Source organism: Pimephales promelas, chromosome 19 (genome assembly GCF_988280905.1).
Source record: "Pimephales promelas chromosome 19, fPimPro1.hap1.1, whole genome shotgun sequence".
Classification (NCBI taxonomy): Eukaryota; Metazoa; Chordata; class Actinopteri; order Cypriniformes; family Leuciscidae; genus Pimephales; species Pimephales promelas.
Window position 1 is genome coordinate 217,339 of NC_142787.1, and position 26,403 is coordinate 243,741.

Genomic DNA, 26,403 nt, shown 5'->3' on the forward strand with positions numbered 1-26,403 from the left:
TTTGACTGATCGCAGTGGATATAAGATTTAACGTTACATGGAATATACGGCGGAGCACCCACGATTTACACACCAACCTATTTATTTAGTCACTCTAGTGATTTCAATGTTCTATCTACACTCTTGTAAAGCCATTGGATTAACTTTAAAACATAATCTTTATACAGAAATCACTAAGAAAAGCATTGTTTATAAGAAATACACGAAAGTTTGCAAACAGTCATCTTGCTCAGATAGCAGATGGCGCCGTTCACATCCTGTTTTCTCAGATTGTACGTGTTTTAGGTGAAGACTTACAACAACAATACAAATTGTTTAAGTTGACATAAACAAAACACCCCTCTGATCATCCCATAAGTTATAGTAAACATTTACAATGTGTATTTCTGTTTGAGAATCTTCTATGATGCTGAATCACACAAAGTATTAACACAAAAAGTAAGTGTTTTCATTACCACAGAATCACTCCTGACTATTGCACTGTGAGATGTACCCATTTAAAGCTTGAGTTAAAACTAAACGCATCTTCATACCTGTTGTGCAAACATAATCTCTGATTTTTATCCATATCCTTTACAAGGACAGATAAAATGCTTAAACCCATTTTAAACGAATTTCGGCACGGATATACGCATAATTCTAATCATCCCCGCAGGTCTCCTATTTATAATGGGGGATATCCCCACAATCGTAATGCACACAGATTACAAAATCAAATCATTAATTTAATAACTATCTGCCATACGCGATTTCACCACAGCATGAGTGTTCACCAACTCTTCTCTTAAATGGCGTTGTGTAAGGCAAGCATAAAGCACCGTGGCGATAATACACTCTCGCGTTCAGGAATAGGGACATGACGGAATATTCACTTGCACAATCGGGCCAGCATTGCATTGAATGAAGTTTACCATTTGTTGTACGTATTTTTAGTATTACCAGTTTAACATTCAAGCGATTTTAAACTAACCAGCGCTCGCGCGCTCTCTGGGATGCGCACATTCAAAATCGCCCCATAAACAGATGGCCAGTAACAAAAGTTATTTTTCACGGATTATATTGCTTTAACACACGAAACTATGTCAATTTCGGTCTTCGTGAGTATAATAATCTAAACATAGTCGGTTTTGTCTTTAATAACCATAAAATGCATGACAGTAGCCTATATAATGAACAGAGTATACCTGCACTGACTCTTAAAGTGACAGCAACCATATGTGTCGTTCATTAATTTTGTCGTCAAAACAACAAAAGAGACCTTTAAGTTAAAGGAATCAGTAATAGCCTACGTGTTTAATTTATTCAGGACTAATATACTATCCACTGTTAATTTCCATCTGATTACTTTATTCAGTTTCTGGAATAGACCTATTCAAAACGTTTCTCTTTATTTGTCTTTATTTGTATCTTTATTCTATTGTATTTATTTGCACAACTTTTTTCAATTTAATTGAACAATTTAAACCAAGCTTCGTGTTGTGTAAATTCTTAACAACATTACAATTGTAAAATGCAATGAGCGTAAACAGTCAGACAAGATAAGTATGAATTTTGTTTGACAAAAATTAAGGTGTTTTTTAAGTCACAGTAGTTAAATCTGTATCTGTATTGCGTGTTCAAACTTTAAAATCATTCATATTAACTGCTTAGTAGATTTTTTCTCTGAAAGTACGTTTGGAAATTTTAGAGAAATTATAAATTAATGCATTACAGCTTAACTAAACCCATTATATTTTAGCCATCTGAGTTGTTTTAGTTAACTATCAGCTATGGATGATAATAACAAAGTACATTTTTATTTTGGGACGGTTGACATTCACTTTAGGACAGTTCAAATTGTTTTTAAGGGCAGTTGCAGGACGGAGGTGAACAAGTTAGTCTGGTGCCCTGGATAAAACACAGCGCAGACTTGTACGATGATTTATCGTAAAATTACTTTTGTCACATTGTTTGAAGAATATTTGTTTGAAGAAGTTATAAAACAACACAGAATTCGGTAATGGTGTGTTTTATGCGATATTTATATCTTGTTTTACAGCATGATATTTGGTTAAAGTTAACTTATGCACAAAATTAAATATATCTACTTTCTTAATACTCGTTACAACCCACCCACATATGTTTTTTATCTTGTAATGTTTAATCAAATCTTGTAATTGATCACTAAGTCACTAAACATCAGTTACACCCACTGTTTATGACGTCATGACGGTTACACCCACCTATACACGCCCCTCCAACGGTCTTATATACCAGACCTCAAGATCTCACACAGAGACACAGAGCTGCTGACCTCCTGACAGAGCTGACCTAACAGGACAGTACGAGTTCCGGCGTAGGCGCCTACTACAACATCTCAGCGATCAAAGGTTGAAGGAACATTGTCTGATTGTTACATGGACAGCCAAAGAACACTTCAACATTCTTGTATATCTGAACATGACACTCATTGTGTTTCTTCGACTGACATCACTATGGAGGATCTGACCCATTACCCAAAACTTCAGAGTGTTAATGCACAAGACTTGGAGGAACGTGCAGCAAGGACTCAATCACATGACATTCCAGCTGAACATGACACGCATTGTGTTTCTTCGACTGACATCACTATGGAGGATCTGACCCATACCTCCAAACTTCAGAGTGTTAACGCACAAGACCTGGAGGATCATGCTGCAAGGACTCAATCACATGACATTCCAGGAACGATCAGAATCTTTCAGCATAGGATAGGGGGAAAAGTTTACAACATCCACGAAGTTTTGTTCTGAAAAACTTCTAACAAAAACTTTTAACTAAAAGCATGATGGAGCATGACTCCTGTTGAGTTCTGAAGATGCTACGCACAAACCTACGGTGTTCAACTGTGCCATGAGCAAAGAGTGCTGTTTAAGAGCTACCATAGACTCTATGTTTGAAGATTATTTTAGAGGTCAGATGGCTGTCTTGATGCATAAGATCATCGATGCTGTGTGTGATCCGAATAACGACTCGGGAGATACCAGACGTGTAACAAATCTCAAAAATTAAATGATTGTAAGAGACCTAACAAATTCATGGAGTGATGTTACGATCGTGTATCTTAATGCCAGCGAGCCGATCTGTGTAATCCTCAGAAAAGTTCTGGGGGTGGAGTTCTCTGTATGTGTACGTTTGTAACGGATCTATGTGCTTCACTGTTTTCAAAAATGAGAAATTCTGTGACGTAGGCTACGCATAATGATTTATACTCTCGTCAGTTACATCCTAGAGCAAAACAACGCAAGCTGCAAAATAATTATTTGCTGGTTAGACAACTTTAGTGTCATTACTATCGTTTTACTTTTACCTATTGTTTAACGCTCGCTTCAATGTACTGTATATCAATATATTGTTTAAATAAATTGTTTTTTAAAAATGTTGCAGTCATGTCTGAGATCATAAAACCTATACAACATGCAATCCTAATCCAGTCCATTAGGATGTATTAAATAATAATAATTAAATGATCGTCATTCTTTTGTTTCTTTTATTTAACATCAGAAAACAATAATCATCTTAAAACACATAATTATGATAGGCCTATAGATAAATTTACATTTGTAAAACAGATAAACAATCTCAATTATATCGATACAAACAATTGTTAAATAATGTAACGATTGATTTGTATCTCTCGGTGAATTAAATACGTCGTCTTCAGGAATGATAGCAAGGGGTGATGATGATGTGTTCTGATACTAGTGTTTCAGGGTTTTATGTTCTCATAGAGGGTGAGTCAAAACTATCCGAGTCTGTTTTTCTTGTAAGTGAATCAATTCATTTATCACTCTTTTAATTTTCCTTAGTGTTTTAAACATTTGTGAAATGTTAAAACGTTAAAAGAACGTTCAGTCATTTACAGAACTGTTACATTTACTTAATTAATTTTACTTTAATTAATTTTATAAACATATCGTAAACTTATCTCTCTATTTTATTTTCCTTACACCTATGGGATTTGCACATGGTTTACAGCTAAAATCTCCACCATTTTAACATTTAAAATTTAAAAAACTGCACAAGAAATTATTAATTAGAATGGAATAATGATTTATTTGGCATGGTTCGCTATAACTTTTACTGTCATGTTAACCATGTTTAACATATTTATAAATATTGTAGATTATATTCCATTATCTGTTTTATTTGGGGGTTAGAGAAGATTCTTAGCTCATGTTTCTTTAATTTGTGTAGGATGTTGAAGTGTTAGTTAAAAAATAAAATGTATTAGTTAAAAACAAACAGAAACTTTAAAGCTACATGGATCAATATGAATATATAATTGTATAGTTACGTGTCAAAGCATATACTCGTAGCTAGAAAATTACTTCCATAAAGTTTATTTTAGTAAATCTATGCCTGGGGTCATCCCTACACAGAGTTTAACGTTTGTGGGTGAGATTAGCTTACACCAACGTGAGCTTTGCTCGAACATTGCATATCTGAAACGTACTTTTTCATTTTCTCTTTATTTGAAAGGGGTAGTGTTACATTAATCAACATAAGTGTAAATGTACCACAAGTGTAAGTATAAGTGTAAGTTAGCTTAAAAGTGCTAATTTTCATCGCCAGTCCCTCAACCGAGTATAATAAAAAAGGCAACCTTAAGGTATAAAATCACAAAATTAAAAGAATGATAGCAAGGGGTGATGATGATGTGTTCTGATACTAGTGTTTCAAGGGTTTATGTTCTCATAGAGGGTGAGTCAAAACTATCCGAGTCTGTTTTTCTTTTAAGTGAATCAATTCATTTATCACTCTTTTAATTTTCCTTAGTGTTTTAAACATTTGTGAAATGTTAAAACGTTAAAAGAACAACGTTCAGTCATTTACAGAACTGTTACATTTACATAAAAACATCTTTTCTGTAAGATCGTGTTAAGTAAAATGAATAGTTTAGCCTATAGCTCTATATATCAGATTTGTAAGGCTTTAATTAATTTACTTTAATTAATTTTATAAATATATCGTAAACTTATCTCTCTATTTTATTTTCCCTACACCTATGGGATTTGCACATGGTTTACAGCTAAAATTTCCACCATTTTAATATTTAAAATTTAAAAAACTGCACAAGAAATTATTAATTAGAATGGAATAATGATTTATTTGGCATGGTTCGCTATAACTTTTACTGTCATGTTAACCATGTTTAACATATTTATAAATATTGTAGATTGCAAATATTCCATTATCTGTTTATTTGGGGGTTAGAGAAGATTCTTAGCTCATGTTTCTTTAATTGGTGTAGGATGTTGAAGTGTTAGTTAAAAATAAAATGTATTAGTTAAAAACAAACAAACAAACAGAAACTTTAAAGCTACATGGATCAATATGAATATATAATTGTATAGTTACGTGTCAAAGCATATACTCGTAGCTAGAAAATTACTTCCATAAAGTTTATTTTAGTAAATCTATGCCTGGGGTCATCCCTACACAGAGTTTAACGTTTGTGGGTGAGATTAGCTTACACCAACGTGAGCTTTGCTCGAACATTGCATATCTGAAACGTACTTTTTTCATTTTCTCTTTATTTGAAAGGGGTAGTGTTACATTAATCAACATAAGTGTAAATGTACCACAAGTGTAAGTAACATAAGTGTAAGTTAGCTTAAAAGTGCTAATTTTCATCGCTAGTCCTCAACCGGGTATAATAAAAAAGGCAACCTTAAGGTATAAAATCACAAAATTAATGAACGACACATATGGTTGCTGTCACTTTAAGAGTCAGTGCAGGTATACTCTGTTCATTATATAGGCTACTGTCATGCATTTTATGGTTATTAAAGACAAAACCGACTATGTTTAGATTATTATACTCACGAAGACCGAAATTGACATAGTTTCGTGTGTTAAAGCAATATAATCCGTGAAAAATAACTTTTGTTACTGGCCATCTGTTTATGGGGCGATTTTGAATGTGCGCATCCCAGAGAGCGCGCGAGCGCTGGTTAGTTTAAAATCGCTTGAATGTTAAACTGGTAATACTAAAAATACGTACAACAAATGGTAAACTTCATTCAATGCAATGCTGGCCCGATTGTGCAAGTGAATATTCCGTCATGTCCCTATTCCTGAACGCGAGAGTGTATTATCGCCACGGTGCTTTATGCTTGCCTTACACAACGCCATTTAAGAGAAGAGTTGGTGAACACTCATGCTGTGGTGAAATCGCGTATGGCAGATAGTTATTAAATTAATGATTTGATTTTGTAATCTGTGTGCATTACGATTGTGGGGATATCCCCCATTATAAATAGGAGACCTGCGGGGATGATTAGAATTATGCGTATATCCGTGCCGAAATTCGTTTAAAATGGGTTTAAGCATTTTATCTGTCCTTGTAAAGGATATGGATAAAAATCAGAGATTATGTTTGCACAACAGGTATGAAGATGCGTTTAGTTTTAACTCAAGCTTTAAATGGGTACATCTCACAGTGCAATAGTCAGGAGTGATTCTGTGGTAATGAAAACACTTACTTTTTGTGTTAATACTTTGTGTGATTCAGCATCATAGAAGATTCTCAAACAGAAATACACATTGTAAATGTTTACTATAACTTATGGGATGATCAGAGGGGTGTTTTGTTTATGTCAACTTAAACAATTTGTATTGTTGTTGTAAGTCTTCACCTAAAACACGTACAATCTGAGAAAACAGGATGTGAACGGCGCCATCTGCTATCTGAGCAAGATGACTGTTTGCAAACTTTCGTGTATTTCTTATAAACAATGCTTTTCTTAGTGATTTCTGTATAAAGATTATGTTTTAAAGTTAATCCAATGGCTTTACAAGAGTGTAGATAGAACATTGAAATCACTAGAGTGACTAAATAAATAGGTTGGTGTGTAAATCGTGGGTGCTCCGCCGTATATTCCATGTAACGTTAAATCTTATATCCACTGCGATCAGTCAAATGAAAAATATATTTCCCGTTTGTTAATCCACTCGTTAATCCAAGTCTCCTTTAAGAAAAGAGAAGCTCTGTGAAAACCAAATCGTGGGTGCTCCGTCGTATTCCATGTAACTTAACAGTTAAATCTTATATCCACAATGATCAATCAAATGAAAAATATAATCCATATGTTCCGGTTCGTGGAGAAAACACACTAATCACGATCCTCGTCATTTTTCGGAGCTAAAAAGTTAAATCCATCAGCTTCATCAATACATCTCTCGAGAGTCTTTGGGTAACGTAAAATCCAAGTGAGGGCACGTCGCGTTTGTGGTTAGTTTGAACGGCTCTGGTTTGAACGGCCGCTGCCGAGGTATGGGAGGAGTTTACGCGTGTGTGTGTGTGTGTGTGTGTGTGTGTGTGTGGACCAATCTGTCGCACGTTCAGGGGCGTGAATAGAGCGCGGACCAATGCGTCGTGCGTGCGTCTTCTACGGGGGCGTGTGAGGAGGCGTGGTTAGCGCGCCTCATTGCAAGGCATTAATTCTCTCATTTAAGTTCATACTCTGTCCTGAACGGACGTTTTTTAAAACAGTCCGCCGTATGACGTTGGGGGTGGACGTGTTGTACGTATGGATACCGCATGCACTGGGGTCACGTGATGTGGGAGTGTCGTGGGAGGAGTCTGCGTGTGGCTCCATGCACACATGCAAACAGTCACTATGGCTTCTCCCGGTCGAGATGAATGGACGTGTTTCGTGGGGCTCCTCATGAGGCCTTTTGGAATATCTCTAATTTTTGTAAACGTAAGTCTGTAATGAAAAACTGTCTTGTTTGACTTTTTCTGTAAAATGACCGGTCTTTGACTTTTTTCACATATGAATGCATTTTTAAAAACTGTTTAAAGGTTTTAACATTTACATGAAACAGTGTATTTTTAATGAAACACTGAAAGATATTATAACAAATGTATTTTAGAAAACTTTTTTAATAGAACACTAAAAGATATTACAACCTTATTGTATTTGAAACTTGTAATATTTGTTATAGTTTTAAACACTGTTTTGTAAAACGTACGTCTTTTAAAAAATGGTTTAGAAAAACAGTTTTCTTTAATGAAAAACCCATTTGTTTGACTTTTTTCTGTAAAATGTCCGATCTTTAAACTGTTTTAAAGGTTTTTTAACATAAAATATATATGAAGCCGTGTATTTTTAATGAAACAGTAAAAGATATTACTAATATAACAAATGTATTTTAGAAAACTTTTTTAATAGAACACTAAAAGATATTACAACGTTATTGTATTTGAAACTTGTAATATTTGTTATAGTTTTAAACACTGTTTTGTAAAACGTAAGTCTTTTAAAAAATAATGGTTTAGGAAAACAGTTTTCTTTAATGAAAAAACCCGCTTGTTTGACTTTTTCTGTAAAATGGCCGATCTTTGACTTTTTAATGCATTTTTAAACTGTTTTAAAGGTTTTTAACATAAAATATATACGAAGCAGTGAATTTTAATGAAACACTAAAAGATATTACTAATATAACAAATGTATTTTAGAAAACTTTGTTTAATAGAACACTAAAAGATATTACAATGTTATTGTATTTGAAACTTGTAATATTTGTTATAGTTTTAAATATTGTTTTGTAAAACGTAAGTCTTTTTAAAAATGGTTTAGAAAAACAGTTTTCTTTAATGAAAAACCCACTTGTTTGACTTTTTTCTGTAAAATGTCCGATCTTTGACTTTTTAATGCATTTTTAACTGTTTTAAAGGTTTTTAACATAAAATATATATGAAGCCGTGTATTTTTAATGACACACTAAAAGATATTACTAATATAACAAATGTATTTTAGAAAACTTTTTTTAATAGAATACTAAAAGATATTACAACGTTATTGTATTTGAAACTTGTAATATTTGTTATAGTTTTAAATATTGTTTGTACAACTTCAAGTCTGTGTAAAAGATTTTTCTTTTAATAAAAATCACTAAACCTATTTGTTTTATGTCGTCCTTAAAGATTGAAAATGTATTGTTTTTCCACCATTTTGTACATTTTTTGGTATTAATGGTTGTAGAATTGGGAGGAGCTACAAGGACGCTCCTCCTCTAATCCTGCGTGAAGAGGCGTGGGAACTTTCTATTTCCACGCCCATCTTCATCACGTGTTGTGGGAGGGATCAAAGAGGCGGAGCTTGAGTCTGGTCACAGTACAGAGGTTCGAGATGTCATTCTTGGGTTGCTTCAGGAGTGTTCGGACGTGTTTCGTTGGGCTCCCCGGAATTACATTTACACAAGTTTGAATCGGAGGACTTTTGGAATATCTCTAAAGTTTTGGATATATACCTTTGGGATAATCCTTGCTGTTGGATATACCTTTTGGATAACCGCTGCTGTCGGATAAATCTTTGGAGCTGATTAATCTTTAAACGGGATAATTTTGTTCTTCTTTCACCAACAAAACAGAAGGTAAGTCAGTTTTTATGTTTTTAAGTTTTGATATCCTTTAATAATTGTTTGATGTAATGTAAATACACACTGTTTTAATACACATTTTGATAACGTTTATTAATTATTTATTTTACGTCTAAACAATTTAACATTTTAGTGTTTGAATATCGATAATTATTATTATAATCAATATTATTTAATACTTTTAAACGGTGTGTAATTGTGTAAAAGTACAACTTTTGATCCAAAATGTTATTTTTGTGAATGAAAACTTTTTTAAAACAGATGTTTTATTTAAAAATGGAGTAATTTACTAAATAATGTGTAAAGGGAAAGACCTGTACTGCGTTTTAATGATATAAATTGACTAAATGGTTTTAAACAATGTGTGTAAAAGGACCATTGTTTAATAAAAACTAAAAAACATAACCTATATCTGTTTTCTGTCATCATTAAAGTTTGAAAATGTATTGTTTTTCCATCATTTTGAACATTATTACATTGAACAAGACAGGTGTAACAGGTGTACAACAGGTGTCCAGTTCGGTACTGGGTCGGATGGGGTTCCGTATCGTGGGAAAATTTCCCCACGATCACATGACCAGTCCAGAAGTGGAGGTGGTGGTGAGGGGTGTTGGTGGGTGGTAAGAGGAGGGGAGACCGTGGGAATTTCCCACGGTCACGCGGTCAGACCGGAAGTGAGCGGGAGGGGTAAAAAAGGGGCGGGGCTTATTTTTATGGGGGGCAATAAATCACTCAAAGTGACACTTGCCGCCCTTCATTCTCTCTGGAGACGTAGGTCATGACTGACCAATAGGAATCTCGCTAGAGAGCTAATTTACTTCGAGTGAAACTAAAAAAAGCCAATGCACATTGGCGTGCAATCATTTGCATCAGATTCACGGCCTCGCCAGCGTGGGTATATAAGCTGTTGTGATTGCACTTCAGGTTTTTGCTGAGGAGCCAAGCCTGAGAAGCTGGCCCCCCGGCGGGTGGCAGCAGATGTGGCGACGGGACCTACGTCTCCGTTCCCTCGCTCAGGGAACGAGGGTTACCGTATGTAACCGAGACGTTCCCTATCGGTCAGTCACTACAACGTAGGTCATGACTGACCAATAGGAATCCCTGCCAAAGCGCCACAGTCGCTGCACCCCATCCAGCGCCCAATGCAAGCCTCTGCACCTTCTTGCCTGGAAGGACGATAGGAGGAGGGTTACACAGGGAGTGTCTGACACTGTCATTCCTTGATAACCCATACAGTGAGACCTTGGATAACACTGGGAAAGTGTGCCCTTTTCTGAGGGAGGGGAACGCTGCGGAGCCTTCAAAGAGTTATGTGGAAATACATATGGACTAACCCGAAGGTTGTACTGCATATGCCATAATGGGTGACTTGGCCCAAGGGAAATACACAGGCTTCCGTCTTAGAAGCAGCCGTGGAATATACACATATGGGATCCACTTAGGGTCACACATGTGGAAGCCAGCCCAGATCCGGTTGTCAAGGATACAGAGGACAAGGACCTGGCACCGGACGCTCCGCCATGTCCGGGCTGAGGGGTTTTGGAGGACTCGACAGGTTTTTCACTCTGGAGCAGTAGGGTTGCACAGTAGGGTGCAGCAAGCCGACAGAGCCGGGCCTCTCAGTGCTTCTACCCGTTTAGGGTGAGAACACAGGAGGAGACCGGCTCTACATGTAGGCTATAGTATCTAGCAAACGTGTTGGGTGTCACCCAGCCCGCAGCTCTACAGATATCTGTTAGAGAGGCGCCAGAAGGATGCGACACTTCTCATCGAGTGTGCATGCAACCTGAACAGGCAGGGCACGCCTTGAGCTTGGTAAGCCAAGGCATCCACTATCCAGTGGGCCATCCTCTGCTTGGAGACAGCCTTTCCCTTCTGCTGGCCTCTGTAACAGACAAAGAGCTGGTCTGAGGTCCTAATGCTTTGAGTTCTGTCCACGTACATACGCAGAGCGCGAACGGGACAGAGCAAAGCCAGGGCTGGGTCTGCCTCCTCCAAGGGCAGCGCTTGCAGGTTCACTACCAGGTCTTTGAAGAGAGTGGTAGGAACCTTGGGCACATAGTCAGGCCGGGGTCTTAATACCACATGGTTGTCACCCGGCCCGAACTCTCGGCACGATTCGTCGACTGAAAATGCGTGCAGGTCTCCTACCCTTTTGACAGAGGCCAATGCAACCAGCAGCAAAGTCTTCATGGAGATAAGCTTTAAATCTACTGATTGCAGAGGCTCAAAGGGAACATCCTGAAGTGCTCGGAGCACCAGGGAAAGATCCCAATAGGGTATGGAGGGGGGTCGAGGAGGATTTAATCGTCTCGCCCCCCTAAGAAACCTGACGACCAGGTCGTGCTTTCCAACTGTTTTGCCATCTATGTTGTCGTGATAAGCTGAAATAGCGGCAGCATGAACTTTGAGGGTGAAAGGAGACCGTCTTCGCTCCAACACTTGCTGCAAGAAGGAAAACACAGACCCTATCGACATCTTCGGGACTCTAGGCGAGAAGAACACCACTTGACGAACAGGTTCCACTTCAGGGCGTATGCACACGTCTCATGGACGGCGCCCGTGCTGAAGTGATGGTGTTAAGTACCTCTGGGGGTAAGTCACCTAGAACCTCCACGTCCCGTCCAGGGACCTGACATGGAGTTTCCAGAGGTCTGGACGCGGGTGCCATAGGGTGCCCCGTCTCTGAGTCAAAAGATCCCTCCTCAGAGGAATGGGCCAGGGAGGGACTGTCAAAAGGAGCATGAGTTCTGGGAACCAAGTCCAGGTGGGCCAATAGAGACGAACATACATGGTTCGAAGCGGCCTCAGATGCTTCTGACTCCAGAGGAGGAGATGGCAGACGAGTTTCGACATGCGACGGGAGCGTAGACCACCTTGTTGGTTGATGTACGCAACGGTCGCAGTGTTGTCCGTGCGGACCAGTACGTTTCAAAGGGACTCCTGCCCGAAGGAACGAGGGATCTGGCCACGGGCTGAAGGTCTGACGGCAGGCCGGTGTGATTGCCACCCGGTGAGTGCCGTGATGCCACGCCCATCTCGGGACTTGGCCGTGAAGCCAGTGCCGATCGGGGTTACTGCTGCTGCCATATGCCCCAGGAGCCTCTGAGAAAATTTTAGTGGGACCGCCGTCCTGCCTTTGAACGTGTTCAAGCAGTTCAGCACCGACTGAGCGCGCTGCTCTGTGAGGCCGAATCCAACTCCATACCGAGAAAAGAGATCCTCTGCACGGGGCGAGCTTGCTCTTTTCCCACTTGACCTGAAGACCCAACTGGCTGAGGTGCCTGAGCACAAGGTCCCTGTAGTCACATAACTGATCTCGAGAGTGTGCTAGTATGAGCCAGTCGAGATAGTTGAGGATGCGAACGCCCTGTTCTCTCATGGTAACAAGGGCCCCCTCCGTGACTTTCGGAACCAAAATAAACTACCCGCTGAAAACATTGTTAGAGTACTGACATGTATCAAGATCTTTCAACAGTTGTTTTAAGATAGAGACATTCCAGGATGGTTGTAGCTAGGGCTATATACTCTGCCTCACAGGTGGACAGTGCGACAGTTGGCTGTTTTTTTTTGTTTTCCATGAAATCAAAGCACCACCTTTAGTTAAACTTACACAATAGCCAGTTGTACTACGTCTGTCATTACTAGCTGCCCAGTCTGCATCACTGTATGCTCTTATTCCCAGTGTCTCATTACATTTTCTGTAACACAGTTCTTTGTCAATTGTACCTTTAAGATACTTTAGTACCTGTTTAACTGTGGACCATTGCTCAACAGTTGGTTCTGTGAAATATTGTGACAGTTTGCTTACAACAAAACTTAGATCAGCTGTAGTACAGATGGTCAAATAGATGAGGCTTCCCACTATGACTCTATATTTTTTCACACCAATCATCTTTTCGGCATCATTATTATAGTCAAGTTTTTGTTCACAAGGAGTCGATCTAGGTTTGCAATCCTGCATGTTAAACCTTTGCAATATTTTTGTCACATATTTTGATTGTGACATTCTCACACAGTTGTCGCTCTGGTCAAAATCAACTCCTCAATTTGCCCAAGTCTTTCATTTGGAATCTTTCAGTAAGCATGTCTGTTAAAGTTTGTAATGTGTGCCCTCATACTGCTCACGTGTGTCACGTGTATGTGATCTGTTATCCATAAATGGGTATATGTTAATAAAGATGATTAGCCTGGATGCCAGCCCGAACTCCGCCCACAACATTTTTTGGTGGGGAAGTTCGGTCTGGACTCGATCCATTGAGGAGTAATCATGATCAGGTAAGAAATGAACGGGCCAATCAAATTGCCAGGGCGGGCTTTATACGATGATGGACAGGTGATCTGCAGGGACGTAATCATCACGTTATCAAAGAGCGCTTGTCAGAGACGACTGCAGCTGGAGAATTGAGATGTATAGATTCTGCTGTCGCGTCTGTTGTGAAATAAATCGACAGCGCATTCATTTTAATAGAAAAACAGAGAACTGCAATCAAGGCATTTGTCGATCGGAAAGATATTGCCGTCCTTTCTACATGATTCGGGAAAAGTGTAACTTACCAACTGGCTCTGACGGTCGTTAAGAAGATGGGACGTAATGAAAAGCCTGTGGTCGTTGTGGTTTCTCCTTTGGTGGCACTCATGGAGGAGTAAGTAAAAGAAGCAACACTCGTTATTTAACTTCTGAAATAAATAAAGTTAGGCTGCGTTCTGTATTTGAAAACTGCGCTATGCAAAGGATTTGACTTACTGCGTTGCTCTGATTGGTTGTAGGTCTACCGACTATCCAATTGAGCGCAGAGGGGTTTTTTTCCTGGTTCGGTTACGACACGCCTCATAATCAAAGCCTAATAGAGCGGTTTCAGACTCATTTTCTCTCTTGAATATGAGTATGACGAAGTCAGGCTAAAAGATGATTGTTCCGGTCTAACAGAAAGCCGAGTGATGTCCATGTGTTTTTTCCTCCGTATAATTTACTAAGATAACCGGTTATAATTTACGAAAATGGCTGCGCCAACAGGTTATGGGCCCAGAAGAGAAGCAGGTAACCGATGGAGATTGTATTTCGATGGAGATGAAAAAAGTTACGAACTTTGGGAGACAAAATTTCTAGGCCACCTGCGTTTGCTAGGCCTAAAGGACACCATTTTATCAGAGCCTCCCGCACGTGGTGAAGAAGAGGATGATGCCGATAAAAACGAGGAAGCATATGCTGAGCTTATTTAATACTTGGATGACAAAAGTTTGTCTCTTGTAATGAGAGATGCAGCGGACGACGGTAGGAAAGCTCTACAGATTTTGAGGGGTTATTATGCTGGCAAAGGAAAACCGTGAATAATCAGCTTGTACACACAGTTAACGTCGCTGCAGAAAATGGCAAATGAGAGCGTCACGGATTATATTATTCGAGCAGAAACCGCAATCACAGCTCTGACAAGTGCTGATGAGACTCTCAGTGATGGACTGCTAATTGCGATGATTTTGAAAGGTTTGCCAGACTCGTTTAAACCGTTCGCTATCCATATCACCCAAAGTGATGAAGACATAACGTTTGAAGAGTTCAAAACCAAGCTGAGAAGTTTTGAGAATACAGAAAAGTTTCACACCAGCGCGAGTGATGATAATGTGATGAGAGCGAGTGCCTCAGCTCCGCAACAGAGGGGACGAGAACGACTAACGTCAGCAGACTCGGACTTTACGTGCTATAACTGCGGTCAAAAGGGGCACAAAGCCTGTGCTTGCCCGAACCAAAATCACAAAAGACTGTGGTGCAGTTACTGTAAAAGCTCGACGCACAAAGATGAAAATTGCAGACGCAAAAAGAGAGACAATGTTAAACAAGCCGCTGATAAAGAGGACAATGACGAACACACATCTGTCTTCAGAGCGAGTGACAGCCAATTCTACAGTGTGCAACGAAAGGGACTAATGGTTGACACTGGTGCGACATCGCACATTATTACAGACATTGAAAAATTCAAAAAGTTTAATGACAAATTCCAGCCGGAGAAACACTACATCGAGTTGGCTGACGGGACCAGAGCGAGCGGAGTGGCGTTAAAAAGAGGAGCTGCGGAGGTGTGTCTGATTGACAACGAGGGACAACAGGTGAAGACGACGCTGAGGAGCACGTTGTATATCCCATCGTACCCGCAGGACATCTTCTCTGTTAAAGCTGCAATGACGAATGGAGCCTCAATCAACTTTCAACAAGGACAAAGATAGTTGTAGCGGATGTTATGACATTCCAACCTGGCATCAGATTCTCGGCCACTGCAATTGTGGCGAATTTTCCAAATTGCAAGATGTAGAGGGAATGAAAATCAAGGGGAAGAGTAAGATTGATAAATCTAACCTAAACTGTGAGGTTTGCACACAAGGTAAATTTGTTCAGGGTAGAAACAGGGAACCTGACACACGTGCTAAATCTGCACTTGAACTAATGCCAGAGGAAAAGTGTTCAAAAGCAATGCATCCACAACAAATAGCTCTATTTCTATTTATTGAATAAACATTTTTTTTGGTAACTTCTCAGTAATGATGTCATGTAGTTTAAGTGTTTAGCTCCATTAATGAGAAAGGTATATTTAATCTAAATGTTTATATCAGAAGTAAAACATAGTTTAAATCACTCATTTATGTATTTAAATTGTTATTGTGAACATGCACTGTATTTATGATGACTCATGATGAAGATTTACGGTTTTACTCCATCTGCCGTTAGATAGGCTGAGCGTCAGTTTCACTAAACGGCCTAACGCGTGTGCTGGCGCGGATATTTAAGAAGGGATGGATGTTTGCTTCAAGGTTTGTGAAATTATATTTGTATTATCTCTCTGTACATCATGTATAACTTTCTTTAGATTCTCTGTCTAATAGTGGCCAAAAAGACATTTAACTCGAACTCACCATCGGTGTCGTCAAACTGCTCCTTCTCCAAAACGTTTGTACGCATGGGTCAGAGTTTGCGTGCAGGTGCGCAAATTTTCCCGTCAAGTTTGTTTTTATAAATCACAACTTATGCGTCGGAAGTGGCGTACGCCTCTTTCAGGGCCTGTTTTGTGCGTACGCAACGGTTATAAATGAGGCCCCAGGTTTTTTTTTTTTGTGTGCGTAAGCAAGTCTTTGTGCATGAAGCCCCAGCTCCTCGCTCCAGATGCAGAGTGAAACAACATTATAAAACTGAAGTGGAAATCACAAGCACTGCACTTCTAATACTGAGCAGCATTTGTAAGTTCTCTGCTTTACAGTAAATCAGTGTTTCTGTTCATGCTCTAAAATTATTCCCATAAACATGATGACGTGAAGGTCTCGTCATGTTCCTCATTTCTTCTCATTTGTTCATTTCAGTCACACCCATAACCACATCTCTGAGTGTGTGTACTTAAGCAGCTTCTGTCGTCGGTACGGCATGAGACCAGCATTACACCATGTTTGCTCTGGATCTGCTCATCTGTGTTGTGCTACTGAGAGCATTCACTGCTCAGGCAGAAGTGGTCCAGGACTTTAATGAGTGTAGAGTGTTTTTCTACAAAGACACAGAACCACAAGGAATGGATCCGACTGCCAGTAAAATCTGTCAGATGTATGGAGAAGAACAACACAGGGAAAAAGACGTCATATATAAATACAATCCCTATTTTAAGTACGCTACGCTGTACTCAACACACCACAGGATCCCCCTCTACAGTGCCTACAGGTTTAATCCTGAATGCGGTAATGACAGCAGAAGGAAAGACGACTGGCACGTCGAGCCACAGGTGACTATGTGCTTCTGTTCTCTAAATACTTTTATTAGCAGTTTAAACTGTGCAACCCACAAGAAGCAGTTCTGGTAATTTAATTATTGATCTTCATTCTGTTTTGCCATTGCAAATAGAGTAATTGTACAGTAAACATTATAAATGTCCAATAAAAGAGACAAAGCACACAGAAAGAACAGAACTTTTTTCTACTATAGAAGTTTGAAAACAAAATTAGGAATTTTCTCAAAAGCGGTCAACATTAAACTAACCATCTAACATATTATTTATTCTGTAGCTTTCAGGTTACCCAACTAGATATATGGTCCGTGAGACAGACTTGAGAAACCTTGCGCTAGATGAAGACGTCATTAAAAGAAGTCAAGCCGTGAGCAGTGACTACAGTTTCTCCGGATATGATCGTGGACACCTGAACCCCAACAGCTTCAACTGCGGTGATGGCCGTAAGGCAACATTCACTCTGACCAACGCCGCACCGATGGACCCGGATTTCAACCGTGTCCACTGGGAACAGTGGGAGAGAAATTTGAAGAGTTTTTTACTAAACCAGCGTAAGAGTGATGAGGGTTTAGCAACAGCCTACATTGTGACAGGTACGGTACCTAACGCGAATCTACGGATACCACAGAAGGAAAACCCTGAAGAACTCTCTGGCTATGAAGAATTCTCTGGCTCTGAAGAACTCTCTGACAGCTATGAAAGGGTGTCGGTGCCCTCTCACGTCTGGACGGCTGTCTGTTATAAACACCACAGTGATGACAGTAAGTCTTTCTCCTTCGGTTATATGGGGGAAAACCAGCCAGAAGAGCCTGACATAAACCTGATGAGAGTCTCAGACCTGAATGATCAGCTCAGCAGACTCTACAGTGAGCTCTCAGGAACTCCACAGACAGTTAACATTTTTGTGGATGGTTGTTTTGAAGATGATGATGATGATGATGAAATAAACAAGGTTAAGAATGAGTTTAAAAAGTTAACAAATCTTCCAGGGAGACAGGGACTCCACATGAGCACAGATGTGCAGACCACGTTTAGTGCAGTGAAAAGGGCCATTTGCAGTGAGAGCCAATCCTCTGAAAAGAAAGTCAAGGTGAAAGAGATGACTGTAAAATTACTCTTTGACAGCATGAAGACTTACTATACTATGGCTGAGGATCTGAAGGTTTCTGCTGGAAGTGCTTGTCTTATAACTAACACCAAACCAGTAGTATTTGGTCAACTTGATCTCAGGAAGAGGGATGTATCCGAGTGGCCGGACGCTGTTGAGTGCCTGCTGGTCCCAGAGAAGCAGAAGACTGCAGCGGATGGATCGAAGTGCTCAAGCGTCTCAGAGTCTCCTGACAGCTGTTGGTGCTCCTCAGGAGGTCAAACCAAACCCTGCTGCTCCTCTCCCTGCCTGTACGTGCACCATCTCGAGGACTACAGGTGTAGCTCAGGCCAGACGCAGATAAAGTGCTCACCGCGGTACTCACTCGTCACAGCTAATAGAGAGAGGTGCAAGGATGATCACCCCTGCGGCACATACGGCTACGACTACTACTGGTGTTACAAGGCCTCTGGCAGCTGGGATTACTGCAGTCCTCCGGTGTGGAGCAGTAAAGCCAAAAACGGGAAGTTCTGCCGCAGTGATCATGCCTGTGCCAAATATGGCAAAAGTTACCTGTGGTGCTACACGGATAACAGAAATAACTGGGATTACTGTTGCAAAAATTGTGCCTAGATGGTTTACAATGTGTAGTATACTGTAAGAAATATATCCATAGAATAACAGAAAAGTCCTAGCATCTCAGTACCAGGACATTATCCATTAATTTACGTACATTTCTGTTTGTCACATTAATACAGTAAATTGTGCCCTATGATTATGACTAAACTAAGTTGATTATGATTGTACTTGGAGCTCTTACAAACCTACAAGCTTTCTAACATAAAAAATAAAGACTCTTATCTGTGCTTCTGAAATGAACAGCTGCTTAAAATTGTATACATTTTCATTTCATTTGTAGGCAAAAACAAAAAGCTCAATAAAAATATGCTTCAATCTATCATACAGTATATGTGCAAATTCTTACACACAGGAGTACACTTTGTTTTCAGTAACAACTAATCTGTGAGATTTGAGTGTAGACTCTCTCAAACACACACACACAGAACAGTGATGCGATCTTCATGAAGAGTAAGTCCAACTGTGTCCATGCTCACAGATATAAACACCCTGTGTCTGCTCACCCCACACACCTTCATCCCATCACACTCCTCAGCTGATGCCGTAGCCAAGCTGTCTGCTGAACATCTCTTGCTGTGAACTTTAAACGTCTCCGTGTTTGCCCACGAAACAAGAGATGAACACAAAATTGAAAAAACATCTTCCAAATTATATTCTGGTAAACAGAGAGTTGTAAACTAGAGCCTACATTTTTAAAAGCAGAAACTGCCTTCCCCTTCCATCCTAGGAAAAAAATATCGCTCCCCCGATGTAGATCTACATTTTGCTTCATTTCACTCGGACATTTAACGGCGTGCACACCTTTTACAGTCTATGGTACATACACGCATACACACAGATAGCTCAAAATGCGTCTAGATAACACAACACTTGACTTCAAAGTGGCGTGTATGTTTGAGCAAAAGTCATGATGTCATGTTACCCTTTGCAACAAAATAGCTGCACTTTTATGAAAATGAGCAAACAGGATAAGAACAATAATAATAATCATTCAGTCTGTATAAACAATTGGAAAATGAAAAAGCATGTCAAGTTGATGCATCTGTATATGAAAGGCAAGTTGGGCAGAGCATATATGATGGCGACACAACAGAGCTTCTAAGCAAGCTTCAGTTAAGCCAATAATTACACAGTTATTGAGGACTTACACGGCAAAGCACAACTCCACTTGACTGCAATTAAACAAAAGGTGATAAACTTAAAATCTGAAACTGATAAGAATGCTGAATGATGAAGTTTCTTCATGACCAAGAGAGACTCGTAGCACGGATGCTTTCTCTCCCTGTTCCATGGGAGATATTTAGATAAATACTAACACAAATTGTAAGACAGCCAGAAATGCTATTGTGACAATATCTTATTTCAGATTTTTCACTCCTTATGTTAATTACATGAATATACTTTGAAAATCTAAAACAATGTTTGCCATCAACTCAAAAACTTTTCCTATTCAAATATATTGAAATGAGAATCTGCAATCTGTGACATTTTAGCTAAAAAACTAAACATTTGTGTGGGCATTATCCACTCCCCTGCTGAAAAATCCAGCTAAAACCAGCCTAGGCTGGTTGGCTGGTCTTAGCTGGTTTAAGCTGGAAGTAGCTGGTTTTAGTTGGTCACCCAGCCTGGCTTAGCTGGTCAAGCTGGTCTCCCAGCCTGGCTACCAACTTGACCAGCTAAGACCAGCCTGACCAGCTGAAAAAGTGTTCAAAACCCCTCTAAAACCAGCCTGATAAACCAACTAACCAGGCTGGGAGACCAGCCAAAACCAGCCAACCAGCCTTGGCTGGTTTTAGCTGGATTTTTCAGCAGGGTCAGCACGCACTCAACAACAACAGTCCCTTTATTGGCGTTAAAGGACATCTATTATGCTGAATTCCCTTTGGCATGGTGTTTGTCTTTGAACATAAATGTGTGTTAGCAGTGGAAGTTTGTGCTTGACACTAAAACCCTACAGTCACACTATAGACGGATCGGACACAAGGAATACGGTTAACAGACTTCATTTACATTGATGATTTTGCCATAAGCCTACAGCTCATGAAAATCCAAAATTCCTATCTCAAAAAATTAGCATATCATGAAAAGGTTCTCTAAACGAGCGAACCATGTGGTGCCGAACAGGTATCGTTATGGCAGCTCGGGTGGAACCTTTCTTTTACTGTCTATGGGTGGAACGGGCCCTGGACATCCGTGTTTATTCTGTGGGGATAAAGTTTGTGTCGTCTTGTTATTCAACGTCGATTAGCTCCAGCTGACAGCTGCAACAACATTTGCTGTGTCCCAATGTGAAGGCTGCATCCTCCGAAGGCCGTATTTGAAGGCCGATTGCGTCACAGCCACGTGACGAAGGCTGTCCCAATTCAAAGGCTGCAACCCTTCGAAGGGCACATTTGAAGGCCGATTGCATCACCGCAGCGCGATGAAGGCTGTACCAATTCAGTTATGCATCCTCCGAAGGCCGTATTCGAAGGCTGGTTGCGTCATCGCGGTTCGACAAAGGATACCCTGATTCAAAAGCGACGGCCAAATGCACCCTTCATTTCGTCGAGAAAGAGAGGATACATAAATGCATCCTACCCGATCCTACGCGGCCTATCCTACCTAAGTCATTGCGCTGGTGACGACACGACAGCATATATTCAACTGGTTTTAAATATTTAAATATGGTTGACAAGCTGATATATTCACCATGGTCCATTTCTGTACGCAATAAAAAGCACTAGCCTATGAAATCACATCAAGGTAGCCTGTGAATTAGGCTACATTGTGCAAACCACAGTAATACTAGCCTACGGTATCCACCAGATGAAGAAGGGTTAGCTCTCAGTCTCCACAGTAAATAAAATATTTATTTTATTTTATTGTATTCGCATTGAGGAAAAAAAACAATGGACTTGAGAGCTCTGAAAGCGGCACTAAAAGATAGGCCTACTTAAAAACTTTCACACAGACATCAAACAGAAAGCTTTCAATAAATAAGAGGTAAATAGGCTATAGCTATAAATGAACGAAACTCAGCATAAAAGGTAAGCCTACTCACCTCACATGTGTCTGGTTTTAAAAAGAAAAATTCAAAACGAAAGAAATAAGACTCTGCTTATGTAATTTGTAATATATTATATATATTGCCCCAATATACAATTCTGGCTATAATAGGATATATATATATATATATATATATATATATATATATATATATATATATATATATATATATATATATATATACAGTCGTGCTCAGAATTAATGGGACCCCTGGTAAATATGATAAAAACTGGCTGTAAAAAATAATTCTGCATTGTTTATGCTTTTGATCTTCCATTCAAAAATTTGGCAAAATTCTAACCTTTCATTGAAGCAAAAGAATTGAAAGTGGGGGTAAATCACGCTATGAAATAAATGTTTTTCTCCAAAACACTCTGGCCATAATTGTTAGCACCCTGTTATTAAAAACTTTTTGCAACCTCAGATCTGTAAACTTTTACCAAGATAACAGATGGCAGAAGCTTCATTTTGTGCTCCGTAACTAATTTTTGTGTTGATTTTTGTTTTGGATCGTTGTCCTGGAAGATCCAACCACGGCCCATTATAAGATTTCTAGCAGAAGGCGTCGGGTTTTTATTTTTTATCTTTTTGTATTTGATAGAATCCATAATACCATGTATCTGAACAAGATGTCCAGGACCTCCAGCAAATAAATAGGCCCACAACATACAAGATCCAGCAGTATATTTAACCGTAGGCATGGGGTACTCTTCATCCCTGTTTGCACCAAACACATCTGCTGGGTTTGCTACCAAAAAGCCCCTTTTTTAGTTTCATCTGCCCACAGAAGCCTGTGCCGTTTGAAGATCCAGTCGTGTCTGACACCTGAATATTCTGGAGTTTGTTTTTGGAGGAGCGAGGAGCATTTTTCTTGAAACCCTCTCAAACAACATGTGGGGATGAAGGGGTTGTCTGATTTTTTTTTTTTTTAGGTTTTTTGACCCCAAGATTCAACTAATCTCTGCAATTCTCCATCTGTGATCCTTGAAGAGTCTTTGGACACTCAATCTTTCATCCTCACCGTCCATTAAGGCAAAATAGACACACGTCCTCTTCCTGGCAGAATCATAACATCTTTAGTTGATTATGACTTCTTAATTATTGTCCTGATGGTCAAAATGGGGATTTTCAATTCTTTAGCTATTTTCTTACATCCACTTTCTATTCTGTGAAGCTCAACAATCTTTTGCTGCACATCAGAACCATGTTCTTTGGTTTTATTCATTGTTATGGATGATTCAGGGAATTTGACCTTTGTGCTTCCTCATATTTAAACTCCTTGAAACAAGAAGTCATAGCTGGACAATTTCATGTTCCTAGTCACCCTGATGTGCTTAAAAAAAATAAATATTAATGGGAATGTACTTCAGAGATATTTTTCTCATAAAAAATTCTAGGGGTGCCAACAATTATGGCCAGAGTGTTTTGGAGAAAAACATTTATTTCATAGTGTGATTTACCCCCACTTTCAATTCTTTTGCTTCAATGAAAGGTTAGAATTTTGCCAATTTTTCGAATGGAAGATCAAAAGGATAAACAATGCAGAATTATTTTTTTACAGCCACTTTTCATCATATTTACCATATTAATTCTGAGCACGACTGTATATATATATATATTTTTTAACCATATTTGACAGAAAATAAGTCGCATGTAGCCTACCAGAGTGTAGTCAGACCGGGCCACGAGAGAGAAACACGCGCGCGCAGTTGTAAATAACGCCTTCTTTGAATGCATTATATTGGCCTAAGTCACTTAGGAATAAATCACAGCGTGTTTCATTAGCCTATAAAAAAACGTGACTTTAGTCCGGAAAATGCAGTAGCCTAGCCTAGATATGACTTATCAAATTATTTTGCGCACCCCCCTACACTTGAAAACTGCTGGTCTACACCAGTGGTCTCAACACAGAAGAAATTCCCTGTCTACTCATCCCCGGTGCGGATTGTGTCTGGTTGTTTGATGAGAAAAAGATGAAATGAAGTTGCAATAAACGTGCGAAGAACCGTACAAATGCAGCAGCGGATGACTTTTATTCTGCTGTGCGGAACTGATGAAGGAACAATTTAATCTTCGATAAATCAGAGTAAAGGATAGTGTCTAAATAGGTACTGGTATCTATTGAATAAGAACTAGTAGCTAAGCAATAGTTACTAGCATCTAATGAAAATTTACTAGTATCTAATGAGTAAGGACTAGTATCTAATGAGTAAGGACTAGTATCTAATGAATAAGTACTAGTATCTAATGAATAAGGACTAGTATCTAATGAGTAAGGACTAGTATCTAATGAGTAAGTACTAGTATCTAATGAGTAAGGACTAGTATCTAATGAGTAAGGACTAGTATCTAATGAGTAAGGACTAGTATCTAATGAGTAAGGACTAGTATCTAATGAATAAGGACTAGTATCTAATGAGTAAGGACTATCTAATGAATAAGTACTAGTATCTAATGAATAAGGACTAGTATCTAATGAATAAGGACTAGTATCTAATGAGTAAGTACTAGTATCTAATGAGTAAGTACTAGTATCTAATGATTAAGTACTAGTATCTAATGAATAAGGACTAGTATCTAATGATTAAGTACTAGTATCTAATGATTAAGTACTACTAGCTAATGAATAAGGACTAGTAGCATGAAAATAGAGACTAGTTGGTTAAAATGATTAAATGTTAAAACGGCTTGCCATACATAATTGTCATTTCAGATATCCACAAAGCCATTCTTCCTAGGACAAATGAAATCACTTTTTCCAGTTCATTTTTTATGGGGTTTATCATTACAGATAGGCTATCTACAATTCAGTTGGAGATATCCATTATGTGAATTACGGATATCTGCAACTCAATTGTAGATATCTGTATTTCCAGTTTGAGATATCTACAATTTGATTCTGGCTAGTCATAACTCTGGTTCAAGAAACCTTTAATTAACCTTATATCTGTTTCCTTCACCTCACAAAAGAATTAGTTATAAATCTGTGTTTATAGGGTGGGTTTCACTAACTATATGTTATTTGAGGTACACAAAAAAAGCTTTTTACCAATCTGTGACATGCAAAACAATAATAAAGATACTTCTCATTCTTTGCTCTTTTTTTTTCTTTTGTAACCTTCTTATGGACACACAAAACTTCTTACAGGTTTTTTTTTTACTCAATAACCAGTTACATATAAATGAAAGTAGCCTATTATCTGTTTTTGAATGATGGTAATGACAAAGGAGACGATGCCAAAGATAATGAAGCTGAAAGTTCATTGATCTATATCTCAAACTCAATGAAAATCTCAGAACAAAAAAAGACAAATTCCACATCTTCCCAGTGTCCATCTTATTGTTGATCCAAAATCACATAGATGATGTAATACTGCTTCATAATCCACAACTGTGCAGGTATAATCCAATTTCAGGATCAACAGAAGTAGGACACATGACTTTCCAAACTCACTTCATGTAGTTTCAAACACACTCAGTCAGGCATAAGCAACAGAAGGACAAAACCCCCAGAACTTGAAGTCCTTCCACAAAACAAAATCATTAAATTAGGCAAATAAATTCATATACATCCACCAGTCAACATAAGGAAAAGAAAACACTGCTTACTTCCAATTGAGCATAAAACACTTAGTTTCCCAAACAGGACCATTGATCATTTGAATTCATAAGACACGCTTACTCCTCCATTACCCATCTGCTTCTTCTACTCTCTCCACCTGTTTTATGCCTGATAGTATTAGCTCTTGGTGCCCCCTCAAGGTGTGTAGTACAATTACAACCCCAAAAAAAAAAAAAAAAAAAAAAAAAAACATGTACACAGATTTGACTGTTACAACCTCAATTCAAGAAATCTAGGCCTACATGTTCCATTTCAGATATCTTAAATTAAGTTTTGACGAGGCGAAATGACTTTGTAGAGATCTGTAACTGGAATTATGACTAGTCAAAATGGCGTTGTAGATATCTCAAACTGGAGTTAGGGATAGTCATAATTTAATTGTAGATACTGTATCTATTATCAAGTTAGAAATCTGGAAATGAATTTTGATTAGAGATGTCTGAAATTTGAGATCTCTGTAACTTTTATTCTGCCTAGTCAAAATGTAATTAGCCTACAGATATCTTGAATTACAGTTTTGACTTTGTCTGTATGCAAATTAGGCCCGCATCACTTTAGGCAGGAGCAGAGCATGTTTTTAATGCTGTTAGCTAGTTTTAACCTCAAATCAATACCAACAGGTTATCATGTATTTTTACTGTAAATAAAAAAAAAAAAAAACTAAAAAAAGAAAACTAATCTGAACTAGGAACTTTTTTTCTCATCTAAAGAAATTAATGTTATTGCACTGCCATGGCAAGAAAAGCATGCATAAGCATCTTTATTAAAGTGAATCTCTCTCATGCGTAAATCCTACATCAACAATAACCTAGGGTAATTTTAAGCATGATCATAAATAC

General features: G+C 38.7%; 1 protein-coding gene across 1 annotated transcript; it reads left to right on the top strand.

Moving 5' to 3' along the window:
- Positions 1–16,835: 16,835 nt before the first annotated feature.
- LOC120481362 (uncharacterized) lies at positions 16,836–19,135 on the top strand. The gene is made up of 2 exons (XM_039674986.2): positions 16,836–17,165; positions 17,446–19,135. Exons 1-2 carry the CDS (start codon positions 16,836–16,838, stop codon positions 18,886–18,888), a joined length of 1,773 nt encoding a protein of 590 aa, XP_039530920.2. The 3' UTR covers positions 18,889–19,135.
- Positions 19,136–26,403: the final 7,268 nt, after the last annotated feature.